General features: G+C 40.9%; 1 protein-coding gene and 1 non-coding gene across 6 annotated transcripts in view; one reads left to right on the top strand and one right to left on the bottom strand.

Moving 5' to 3' along the window:
• Positions 1-13,743, bottom strand: part of MTUS1 (microtubule associated scaffold protein 1) — a 177,540-nt gene that overhangs the window by 37,897 nt on the left and 125,900 nt on the right. For all 5 annotated transcript variants that reach the window (XM_061134843.1, XM_061134842.1, XM_061134844.1 and 2 more), the window contains one exon: positions 1,500-1,714. In XM_061134843.1, coding sequence (XP_060990826.1) covers positions 1,500-1,714 — 215 coding nt within the window. The remainder of the gene's footprint in view (positions 1-1,499; positions 1,715-13,743) is intronic.
• Positions 11,496-11,622, top strand: LOC133050706 (U6atac minor spliceosomal RNA). The gene has a single exon (XR_009691684.1). It is a non-coding gene; the product is annotated as a U6atac minor spliceosomal RNA (small nuclear RNA).

Raw genomic sequence — 13,743 nt, 5'->3', positions numbered from 1 at the left:
GGCACAGAATAAGTCTCATTCTCCTCTGTCTCCCCTACCCTAGACATACGATCACATCAGAGTAGCCTAAGAAAGGAGTGTAGATTTGTTGGATTGAACTGAACTACAGAACAGGCAAACTGAACAGTTTTCCTCCTGAGATGTCCTGTATCCTTGTCTTTAAAACAGTGATTTAAAAATACCTAAAGAGCTCAAGTTACATTCTCATCCCAGTATTTCCCCTTAAATAATTAACTTTCTGATGCTATGCCAGTAACATATGTTCATAGAAACTTGGTTTTCTCAATGAATTTTAACTAGTTCCTGAACTGACATCCTTATCAGGGGAAGAGTCAGTAAGCAAAGAAAATCTGTTTCATGTTTGTTGTACCACACACTATCTTAGGAATGGATGAAAATTCTGAAGAATCCTTTCACCAACACTGAGAGTTATCTCAAAAATTTGACCTACAGTCATTCTCATTTTCAAACTATTAAGCTCACTGTGTGATATGGAAAGCTACACATAGTTCGATAAAACATGAAGTGAAAAGAAAAAGTTAATGTTGGGAAATAAAAGTCCTATTGTACGGCAAGGCAAGAAAAGTTTAAACATAAAATGTTCTTGGTCTTTTGGCCTTCCTTCTCCCTCCACTGTGCGCTGCGTATCTGCATTATGCATCGGCCAGACCTCCCCCATCAGCAGAAATACCTGCTCAGCCTTTATAAAGAGCACCATTCTAGCGTCAGCAAGACAACTCCTCAAAGATAACATTCCCTGAGAGCCTGTGAGGGCTCACATGACCTACCACTTTGTTCTTGCAGACCTGGATTGTGTAAACTGTCAAGCGTGTCTCAAAAACCATGCACACGACTTCCAAGGGGATGGAATAGTCCTCGGAGCTTTCTGAGATGCTCTTCCCAGGTTAAAATCCTCAGTTTGGCTCAAATAAAATTTCGTTTCTTTCTTAGATCAGCTGATGAATTTTTTTTTTATCAGCAGTGCTAATATAGCCTAGAGGTGTATAGTAGTTGAACAGGCAATTATGTTTTCACTGTTGTGGGTCTAAGAGACTCCAGAGGAGAAAGAGAAGAGCTCAGAAATGTTTCAAGCCCAGATTTCTGGAAATCTAGACTCTACAATGACTCTAGGTATCAGGTGAGTTGACAAAAGCATAATTGGGTGCATACTAAGTTGCTTCAGTCGTCTCCAACTCTTCGTGACCCCGTGGACTATAGCCCGCCAGGCTCCTCTGTCCATGGGATTCTCCAGGCAAGAATACTGGAGTAGGTTGCTATGCCCTTCTCCAGGGGGTCTTCCTGACCCTGGGATTGAACCCCGGTCTGTTTATGTCTCCTGCAAATAGGCAGGTTCTTCACTGGCGCCACCTGGGAAGCCCCAATCTTACTGATCATTCACTTAAAGATACTCACAAGATAGGAGCGTGGGCACTGCACATCCGTCCACCCCCCCGCCCCCGCCTTAGTAAGAAGGCTGTTTAGAGGGTCTGTGTCCTTACCTCAGACAGCAGGTGTTGAGCCACGACTGTCAATGCCTCAAACTTGGTGTTGCCCAGGGAAAGAAGCTGCTTGAGCTGCAGGATAATTCCACTTTGCTTCGCACATTTGCTTTTATACTGAGCCAACTCAAGTGCTTTTTCAGAGGACAGCACATCTGGGGATGTCTGGGTCTGGATGCACAGACTTCGGGGACTCTTCTGTCTGCCCTTTTCAACTGCAAAAGGAATGGATATAGGTAGGAAAACACGTGACCTTCATTTTCCTAACCAACACCATCCGGGTTCCCTAAACACTAAAGAAGCCACAGAAGAGTGTTTCGGCTACGTTTATAAAGAAAAGCATATGGATGAGAACGGGGATTAATCGGATATCTGTATGTCTGGAACTAGAACCACAGATGATGGCTTTAGTTCTGACTTAAAAGGATGTATATGGGGCAGAGAATGAGGGGTATAAAGCAGATGGACTGACCAATCCAGAAACATGGAAAACTGTGTGAAAAATAATGCTGACTTCATGGTTTCTGATTTTCCAGGTAAAGTGGTACAGAAACCTGCTGTGACAAGTAGCCTGACCGGAGGCTCTGACTCAGACTGGCTGCAAACACTCACACACACAAATGACCGAACTGTTAATGCCTTTCCCTCTTCCTATATGTTTCCTATCAACTTGCTCTCCTCTCCCTGCTGATGGCCTGGTGCGTTACCAAGACTTAGACTGTACATGAGTCATTTCCTAATCCCTGATAAATCGCCACATATACAGTGAGAATCGACTCACATTTAACCCCTGATCTTTAAATGCACTGCTAAGAATACTATACTTGAAAAAAAGAATTTTTTTTTTCCTACTTTATTTTGAACTATAGTTGATTTACAATGTTGTGTTAGTTTCAGGTGTATAGCAAAATGATTCGAGAGTTTTATACTCTTCATAAAATACTCTTATTTATTTTTATTTTTGGCTATGTTGGGTCTTTGTTGATGCGCAGGCTTCTCATTGTGGTGCTTCTTTTGTTGCAGAGCCCTGGCTCTGGGGTTGTGGTGCACGGGCTTAGCTGCTGCGTGGCATGTGGGATCTTCCCGGACCAGGGATCGAACCTGTGTCTCCTTCACTGGCCGGGCGGATTCTTTACCACTCAGCCACCAGGGAAGCCCCGAGTATAATACTCTTGACTATACTATTCTGTTTTCTATCAGATACAGGCTTTGTTGTTTCTTTTTCCCCTTCAAGTAGTAATATGGTTTTAAAAAATTGTTTTTTAAGAAGTACATGATAATACTCCAAATCCATCTATGAGGCTAAGTGACTGCTCACTTTCTGTCAGAGTGCCCTGGGAATCACTCTATTTTATACAGAAAAACTGTTCCATCTTGGAACCATTCCCAATGTCTCGGCCACTTTAAATATCAAACAGAATTGGAAAAAGAGGAAAGCAAGCTGCTTAACTTCTTAAAATGAGTAGTCTAAATAATCAAATGTAAATCTGAAAAAATAAAGTCATAAGAAACTAAAAAAAATAAATATTTCTTTATTCTCACAGGCATTCCCTACAGTGTCTACATTCTGTGGTGACAAACCTGAGACCATTTTATAGATGGTGACTACTTTCTCTAATTTTTTTAGAAGAAAACAGTGATTTCTAGAAGGAAAATAAAGAAACCTCAGTATTCATGTCCCAAAAACCAGTGGGAAAATACATTCAATATTCTTTAAGTTAAAAAAAACCCAAACAAACAGGAAAAGGGCTCTCCTTTTCTATGGTAGCTTTCCATGGTTAAACAACTCGTATTTGTATTAATACTTGATAATTCTCACTTCTAAAATGACTAAAATACTGTGTTGTAAAAATACTTAGGCTTCCCAGGTGGTCTAGCAGCTAAGACTCCAGGCTCCCAATGCGGGGGACCCAGGTTCCATCCCTGGGCAGGGAACTTAAGATCCCACAGACGGCAACTAAGACCCAGTGCAGCCAGACAGTTAATAAATCCTCTCAGTGGCCCTCCATAGCAAGGCAAAATTCACAGATGTGAAGGGCCTAACCTGGGCAAAGGCAGCGTCCATAGGGCAGACAAGAACCTAGGCTTCTGTTCCCACCCATTCTGGAAAGTGGAGATGGGGTGGAGATGTAATATTGTTACATAACTAAAAATAAACATTTATGCAGGAATCTTAACAAAATGTTACTTAATTCACCCAAGCCCATTACCTGCTAACTCTTCATTTCAATAAACCTACATACTGGTAAATACCTACCTTTTATATCCTGTTTGATACACTTTTATACAAACAAACAGAAGAGCAAAAAACTTCTTTTAATCCTTGACCATCCAGAACTTCCACTGCAATGTATGTAGATATAGGTTCACTTTCCTGACTGATATCATAGCATATGTCTTCCCAGTACTTACTGAAATATGTATTCATTTATCCTTTACTGCTCTGAAGTTACCATTTCTTGAATCCTTAACATTTCATTCTCTTTCTAGGATTTCTATGATAATCAATTTTTTTTTGATAATCAATTTTATTATGTAATATAATATCAGTTCTTAAACCATTAAGATATGGTTATTTATAAAATCAAGAAATGGAGCTTTTATATTAACATTTTTGGAGAAAACATTAGGTTGCTTGCCTAGTTAGTTTCTAGGGGGAATTTTAGTATTAACTAGTCCTGTGCTAATAAGTTATTTCTAAGGAAAAATAAATTAATTTATTAAGCAATGTTTTTTATACTCAGGATGAAAATATAGGTACTCTTTCCATAGCATCAAAATTTTTGTTCTTCAAATTATCTCTTATGCTAAAGTTGGGCAGCAGCTAAGTATTAATATTTATGTTTGACTCCTTGAGAAACTAAAAATTTTTAACTGGATTATCAACACTTTCAATTTACAAATCTACAGAAATTATTTTCTTAGTAGCATTGTTTGGCTAAATTCCTTATTATATGTATATACTTTCTTTTATATTTATCTGTTTTTCTCATTGAATGGTTAATTCCATTTCTAACACTATGTCAAACATAGGGAGATCAACTTATCTTTTCTTGGTCCAAAGAGATTAACTTTAGTGTTTCTCAATGGACATAGATTTTGAAATAATATATTTACATTGTGTTAAGCATCTGTCAATATTTTGAAAAAGTGTTTAAAAAATAAGAGTTGAATTAAGCTTCTGAAGCCATTACAATGTTTGTTGTATTTTACCTTGCTAAATTTTGTTAAAGGCTTCAAATTCCCAAGACAATTTTTTTTTTTTTTACCATCTGAAATCTAATTTGACATTTTTTCCCATATAACTGACATATAACATTATATTAGTCTCAGGTGTACAACCTGGTTCACCATATATATCTCAATATATTTCTATATATTGCAAAACCATCACCACAATAAATCTAGTTAACATCTGTCACCATACATAAAATTTCTTGTGATGAGAACGTTTAAGATATAATCTCTTAGCAACTTTTAAAAAAGCAATACAGTGTTTTCAATTTTAGTCTCCATTCTGTACATCTCCATGACATACTTATTTTATAACTCCAAGTTTGTACCTTTTGATCCCCTTTCCCCGGGCCCGACCAACACTTAGTAATAGTTTTTTTTTTTTCTCTTCCAGATCTGGCCATGCAACAGTGTAAGCCACTCCTGAGTTTGTGGCTGAATTCAGATGGCTTAGATCCACAAGTGAGTTGGTATCTATACATTTCCTTTATTATACATTTCCTATATTATATTTGCTTTAGCTTTTGGTAACAAAATGGCATTTGTTATGAAAAAGTACACATATATGTATATATAACTCAGTCACTTTGCCGCACAGCAGAAATGAACACACACACAATAATGGCATTTGTGCTTATGAAAATCCTATTTGTCGCATTTGAAATAGTTGTGTCAAGGCATATCTGTTTTTTGAAATTTTAGAAAATTTAGGACTTGACACTATATTTGGAACACTGCTAATCACTCTAAATGAATTTATGTAGTTTTTACTGAGGTACACCCTGGAAAAGGTCCTGATGCTGGGGAAGATTGAGGGCAGGAGGAGACAGGGGTGACATAGGATGAGATGGCTGGATGGAATCACCGACTCAATGAACATGAGTTTGCGCAAACTCTAAGAAACAGTGAATGGCAGGGAAGCCTGGAAGCCTTGGCGACTGAACAACAACCCTGGAAAACATCAACTGTCCAAGTCTGCATACCAATCATGCACGTCTCTGGTTCTTAGCTGCTTCCTCATTTGTGTTTTGCCTGGTTACTCTTTCACCTTCAGCCGCAGTTCAGGGTCAGAGTGTGAACTCCTTCTAACTAGAGAACTGGGGCGGGGGCGGGGGTGGGGGGGTGGCAGGTAAGCCACTGCTTCAGGAAAACTCAAGTTCTCCAGGTACCAGCTTCTTTTTCTCTCAGGCTTTCTTAGTGGCCATAGAACTGGAATTTCAAAGTAGGAAACCTCGTATACCAACAACGGTTCCTAAATATCCAGCCATGAAAACCCCAAACACCACACCTAAAATTCAAACACCACCCTGCCCCAGGAAGTAATAGAAATCATCGGAAATTATCATGGACGTCATGATGCAATTTTCAATTCTACCGTGGAGAATCTCATTTAGACATTTAAAATGACTCTGATGATGTCTGCCTGCGTAGTGTCATACCCCAGATGGATGTTTAAGAACATATAACCTGCTGATAAGGCTTCTCTAACACATTCTAGCACAAACTGTTGGATTCACAGCTAGTAGGGAGGAATATATTCTCTTATGAATCCTACATGGGGTTAAAATGACACCTAATAAGGGGTCTTAATGCAAACTTGCTTGCAGAGAAAAGATGAAAAAAAACAGCCCCAATGTCCATAAGGAGTGAAGTGAAGTCAAAGTCACTCAGTTGTGTCTGACTGTTTGTGACCCCATGCACTATATAGTCCATGGATTTTTCCAGGCCGGAATACTGGAGTGGGCGGCCACTCCCTTCTCCAGGGGATCTTCCCTACCCAGGGACTGAACCCAGGTCTCCCACAATGCAGGCCGATTTTTACCCCGCTGAGCCACCAAGGAAGCCCAAATAATCAGAACCTGCCATGCTGAGCTGTGCTTAGCGGCTCAGCCGTGTCCGACTCTTTGCGACCCCATGGACTACATAGTCCATGGAATTCTCCAGGCAAGAATTCTGGAGTTGGTAGCCATGCCCTCCTCCAGGGGATCTTCCCAGCCCAGGGATCGAACCCAGGTCTCCTACATTGCAGGTGGACTCTTTACCATCTGAGCCACCAGGGAAGCCTGTCCATAAGTAGAGGTGTGCTTAAATATATGATACATTTATACAATGGAACATCACAGCTGTAACACACAAATAGGAAGCTCTCTGTTAAATGAAAAAAACATGGTCAAGAGCAATGTAGATGATGTGTCTCATTGTAGCAAGAGGTATGTACTTTCTTGCTTATAAATTCATAACAAAGCTTTCATATAATATATATGAAAGGACTAACGATGTTTACCTTTTCAGAGAAGACAACAGGAACCAGATAGATATAAAGGTGTTCTAGTGCATTTTTAAATGCTTTTAAACCACAAGGTAAATACATTGCAGGCTTCCCTAATGGCACAGTGGTAAAGAATCTGCCAAAGAATGTTCAAACTACCACACGATTGCACTCATCTCACATGCCAGAAAGTAATGCTCAAAATTCTCCAAGCCAGACTTCAATAGCACAGGAACCATGAACTTCCAGATGTTCAAGCTGGATTTAAAAAAGAAAGAGGAACCAGAGATCAAATTGTCAACATCCGCTGAATCACAGAAAAAGCAAGAGAGTTCCAGAAAAACATCTACTTCTGCTTTATTGATTATGCCAAAGCCTTGACTGTGTGGATCACAACGAACTGTGGAAAATTCTTCAAGAGATGGGAATACCAGACCACCCGACCTGCCTTCTGAGAAATCTGTATGCAGGTCAAGAAGCAACAGTTAGAAGTGGACATGGAACAGCAGACTGGTTCCAAATCGGGAAAGGAGTATATCAAGATTGTATATTGTCACCGAGCTTATTTAACTTATATGCAGAGTACATCATGTGAAATGCCAGGTTGGATGAAGCACAAACTGAAATCAAGATTGCTAGGAGAAATATCAATAACCTCAGATACGCAGATGACACTACCCTTATGGCAGAAAGTGAAGAGGAACTAAAAAGCCTCTTGATGAAAGTGAAAGAAGAGAGTGAAAAAGTTGGCTTAAAACTCAACATTCCAAAAACTAAGATCATGGCATCTGGTCCCATCACTTCATGGCAAATAGATGGGGAAACAATGGAAACAGTGAAAGACTTCATTTTTCTGGGCTCCAAAATCACTGCAGTTGGTGACTGCAGCCATGAAATCAAAAGACCCTTTCTCCATGGAAGGAAAGCTATGACCAACCTGGACAGCATATTAAAAAGTAGAGATATTACTTTGCCTACAAATGTCTATCTAGTCAAAGCTATGGTTTTTCCAGTAGTAGATGTATGGATATGAGAGTTGGACTATAAAGAAAGCTGAGCACCAAAGAATTGATGCTTTTGAACTGTGGTGCTGCAGAAGACTCTTGAGAGTCCTTTGGACTGCAAGGAGATCAAACCAGTCCATCCTAAGGGAAAACAGTCCTGAATATTCATTGGAAGGACTGATGTTGAAGCTGAAGCTCCAATAGTTTGGCCACCTGATGTGAAGAACTGACTCATTGGAAAAGACCCTGATACTGGGAAAGACTGAAGGAGGGAGAAGAAGGGGACGACAGAGGATGGGATGGTTGGATGGCATCACCGACTTGATGGATATGAGTTTGAGCAAGCGCCGGTAGTTGGTGATGGACAGGAAGTCTGACGTGCTGCAGTTCATAGGGCAGCAAAGAGTCTGACATGACTGAGCGACTGAACTGAACTAATCTGCCCACAATGTGGGAGACTCAGGGTCCATGCTAGGTTGGGAAGATCCTATGGAGGAGAAAATGGCAACCCACTCCAGTATTCTTGTCTGGAAAATCCCATGGACAGAGGAGGTCAGACTACAGTCCATGGGGTCACAAAAAGAGTCAGACATGACTTAGTGACTAAAACAACTACAACAAATATATTACTACTCAAAATTAAAATGTAGTATTTTTTAAAGGTGGTTAAAATGACTTCTGAGCTTCAATCTTTAACACTTTACCATCAAGCCAACATAGTCAATCCATGTTTTTTCCATGGGGAATCTGGGCAGAAATCTAAATAATGCAGCTTCTATTGAACGTGAACTCTCAGAAGAGATTTACATATCTTCAAGTTTTAACCTAAGAGCAAATAAGCATACAGACTGCCCTCTACCTAGAGCTGGAAAAGCAAGCTGTGACCTCAATCTTCCGCTCCATATACTGTGCTCCCTGAGGACACAGTTGTACCACAGGACAGCTGATGACCCAGTTTGAGCATCCTTCCCTCTCTCCTCACTCCTGGACCACTGGAAGATCAGAGATGATGCAAAAATCTCCAATGATGCTCAAAGCCCCAGTGCTCACAGAGTACCTCATAATGCCAAAAAACAAACAGTTTCCCTTAAATCCTACTGGATTTATTATAATAGCAAGTCAGCTTAATATGAACCAAACTTTGCCCTTGTGTTCCCTTTATTATCATGTTACCATTTTGATAATACAACTATTTAAAACTAAAAAAAACCTCTCGTTTATTATCTCCATTAACAGGCTATCTAATTGCAAAGAATCAACTTACTCAGAAATCTTAAAACTAAATGTTAACTTTCACATAGATTCAGATGCATGTTGGCAAGATAATTACCACTGTGTGTCTGATCAGACCTTCCTGGACTTCATTCCAATGAAACTGAAACCTCCATCAGGAAAACCAAAGTCCTGAGTCCAGAACATTTGCTCATTTGAAAAATAGCTGGATAACACTGTTTACTCTCTTTTTTCTTTCTACTCAGAAATCTCAGTTTAATAAAATTTCAAACCAGCCTAAAGAACTTATTTATCATCCTCTTAAAGAAAATAGTTGAAGGAAGAAGAACAGGCCCATGTTTCAGGCTCAGTCACTCAGGCATACAGACCCCCACCCTCAAGGCAAAACACTTATTTCTGAGAGAAAGACTTAACAATTCAGACAGGGACTAACCTAAGCTGCTGAGGATACAACCACCCTAAGGCAAAAACAAGCCACTTACAGAATCTGCTGGCTTTCTGAATATTAAAATCAAGCAAGAGACAAGACGTACAAGGAGAGGTTGCCTTGACTCGAATGAAAAACTACATGTAGCCTTCAGTAACTAACATTTGTTTCATATACCTATTGATTTCTTACTCATTTACTCACCAAACATTTATCAAAATCTACCGTGTGGCTTTGCTGTGGGCAGGTGGACCTGCCTGGTATCTTGGGGGTGGTGGAAGCAGGTATGAGGGCGGTGCCCTACAAAGATACATGAAGACACCTTGTTTCTGATATTCAGCTCTTCCTGTTTAACTCACACACACGGCTATCTGTGAAGGTGATAGTCACTAGCTGGGATGTGCCTTCCACTACATTACTGCCTTGAAAACTAAGGCTTGTGGGTTAATAAAACATAAGCAGTGAGCTAACAGGCTTGGCCAGCAGCTTGGACAGACAACTGGTTCCCGTCTTTCTATCTTAATCTGAACCTCCTCATCTAATTCTGTCAGTGTTTGCTCAGCAATTGAGGATGGCGGTTTATGCTGAGGGGGAAATTCTATGACAACAAGGTCTTAAATGTGAACTACCTAGAAATATGTACTCTGATAAGAGGGAGCATCCAGTTCTGAAACGATGACCCACATGACCCCTGTGCATTCAGCAAATGTCCGCTGGATGTGCTTCTAGCAAGTTGGTCCTTGTCCTCAAGGGACTTTTCTGCCGCAGAGACAGAAACAGGCCACTACCGATGGCCATATGATAATTAGGAAAGAGAATTATGTACACAGCGCAGTGAGAGGACGGGGGAGAAACACCTGGATCTGCGACCAGCAAGAAAGGGTGCTGGAGACACAGCGTGGATAGACATTTGCATGTCTGGCAGACAGATATGAGAGCAGAAAACACCAAGGCAGAGAAGTATGGGAGCCGTGGAGGTCCTGACATTCAGTGCTGACAGCAAAGCAAAAAAAGTAAGATGATGTGGCTGGAAGCATAAACAGGGGCAAGACAGGAGTGCCATACAACGTTTACTCTGGTAGGAGACCCAGAGCAGTGCTGAGCAAGGGTCTGGAGACACAGGGGAAGGGGAAGATCTGGAAGTGGGTGAGCAAAGGTGGGACTCATGGCCAGGGCAGTGAGAACTGGCAGGAAATGACGAATGTGTTTACGAGGCAGAACAGGACACCTTAGCGACCAGCTGGATCAAGAGGAATGCTGGGTAAGTCACAGTTTCCAGCTCGGAAGTAACACACAGAGGAGCAGATTAGCATGTGAGAATCAGAGGGAGGGCAGAGGGACCCAGTGGGCAGGCATCCTGACACTCTAATACTCTGCTCCTCATTCTCCAAAAAGATGCTATTCTAGTCTCACCAGCCCCATAAGACTCTCCAAATGGACTTGTCAGCTGGGGTGTTTTCCCCAGGAACAAATCAGTTCTTTATTTCCCCTTGTCCCAAATGCTGCCCCTAATATAAGCCCGGACTTCCTTGGTGGCTCAGATGGTAAAGAATCTGCCTGCAATGCGGGAGACCTGGGTTTGACCCCTGGGTTGGGAAGATCCCCTGGAAGAGGGCACACCAACCCCACTCCAGTGTTCTTGCCTGGAGAATCCCCATGGACAGAGGAGCCTGGTGGGCCACAGTCCATGGGGTCACAAAGAGCTGGACACAACTAAACACAGCACACACAGTACAAGCCTATTAACACACACTTTCCCAGCTGGATGAACTGTATATCCACAGAAATCTAGATGGTCTTACCAAGATTTTATAAGAAATCATTACTCAGTGTTGTATGAAAGGAGGAAGTCAGCATCTGCCTTGACAAGAGTGGAAGAAGCCCTCAAGCCTAACAATATGCATATTATAGTTAAGGCGCTGACACTTGCTTCGTGGCATCTAACCACTATTTAAATAAACAAGCAAAGAAACAAATTAGCGTCATTAGCTTAAATTTATATATAAACCTTTTCAATATTCCTTTCACTATGAGTTTGCTCTAGAAGAGTTCTTAGTAATCATAATTTAGAAGCCACACGTAGCATTTTTCTATTTCTAGGTAGGTATGGCATTTGCTTACTGTGGAACATTTCAAGCTCAACAAAGCACAGTGTTTAGACTTTTAAAATTACCCAAGCTAATTCTTTTGGAGGCAGATAGGGAGAAGTGCCTTAAGATACCTATTAAAATTTTATAATACTAGATTGTCGGACAGGCTGCAGTGCCATGTATCTTACATAAAATGGTTTTACTTTTTAATTTCAAAAGTAGATTACAGGATAGAAGGCATGTTCCTATTAAATACTCTTATTTCAGGATAATTATTGCTTAGACAACTTTTCCTGCAAAACCAACCAAACTTGATCTTAAACATTTTTCATGTGGCTGGCAGGGAAAGAAAAGCACACTTCTCATGTTCTTAAAATGGACTACTAACTGTAAATACAAGTTAACAGAAATTCATTACATTTGAAAGTTTTTTTTTTTTTCAGAAATACTTTTAAGAAAGTATCAGTTCCGTCGATTTGTTGACTAATTTTCCATCAATTTGTTTCTAAATAATAGAAGTGCATCTTAATATGTTAAGTTTCTGGATTTGTTTCAGGACTAGAAGAGCATACTGCAAATACCTGCAAGTAATAAAATTTCATGCCTGTAACATTAAAAATTCCAAAGATGCCAAATGAAAATATTTTTAATCATCTAACAAGTAAAAATTTCATCTGAAACATGAATTTTATAGTAGGGGAAGAAAATCTGAATTTTTATCTTAACTTAAAATAAGGAACAAGCCTCTCTTGTTATTCTTGTTTACAATGTATATGAACAAACTGGATAGGTCTTTCCCTGGTAGTTCAGTTGGTAAAGAATCCACCTACAATGCAGGAGACCCCAGTTTGATTCCTGGGTCGGGCAGATCCCCTGGAGAAGGGATGGGCTACCCACCCCAGTATTCTTGGGCTTCCCTTGTGGCTCAGCTGGTAAAAAATCTACCTGCAATGTGGGAGACCTGGGTTTAATCCCTGGGTTAGGAAGATCCCCTGGAGAAGGGAAAGGCTACCCACTCTGGTATCCTGGCCTGGAGGATTCCATGGACATGGGCTTTCAGAGAAGTCAGACACGACTGGGCAACCTTCACTTTCACTTTCCTCAGAGCACAAGGAGGAAGATAAAGATGTGACTGAGGTGTCACTTCACAGGACAGCAGCCCTGGGACTGGCTCTTTCTCTTTGTTACTAAGCAAATGACCCAAAATATTAAATGCAAGCCATCATATGAACTTTCATTTTGTTTTTATCTGAAGGATCATTTTGTCTGAAGAACCATAATAGGAACCTAAGAAGATGCCTGGCATCACAAAGCCGAGCTGTGCTGTTGATTTCAGCGATGACGGCATGCGCCAAGACGTCCTTTTAAATTTACCACATGGACGAACACGGTACCAAGAATAACACTCTTGTCACCACGAGGAACCATTTCCAAAAACAAGAACAAACAAAACTCTACATGGCCCTTCTTGCTGTATCCACTGCAAGCACATGTACCTTGTTAGATTTTTAAAAACTGTCTTTTCTGGACTTTTCCACTTGGAGCTAGCCAGCTTAGGTGATGTCACCATTGTGCCAGCGAGGCCAGGCCCCGTGGGTCAGGGCTCCGCAGCCACAGATGGTGGCCCTAACATCGCGGCCATGTGTAATCACGTGTTCTTCATCAAGCAGGGCCCCCAGCAGAGCAGCAGGGCTGAAACAAGGCACCTGCAGACGAAAGATCTGAGTGGGGAAAATAAATCTCCAAAGTGGATCAAAAATCTCCTTATTGTGAATGAAAGACCATAGACTACCTTTAACAGACAGTAGAAACGAAAGTTGGAATAGCCCATTAAAACATTCCACATTAGGAATTTCTACAATACAAATGGGCCTCCTGGTGGCTCAGACAGTAAGCAACACGCCCGCAATGCGGGAGACCTGGGTTCGATCCCTGGGTTGGGAAGATCCTCTGGAGGAGGGCATGGCAACCCACTCCAGTATTCTTG

This window comes from Dama dama, chromosome 32, assembly GCF_033118175.1.
Source record: "Dama dama isolate Ldn47 chromosome 32, ASM3311817v1, whole genome shotgun sequence".
Lineage (NCBI taxonomy): Eukaryota > Metazoa > Chordata > Mammalia > Artiodactyla > Cervidae > Dama > Dama dama.
This window is presented reverse-complemented; position numbering and strand designations above follow the sequence as displayed.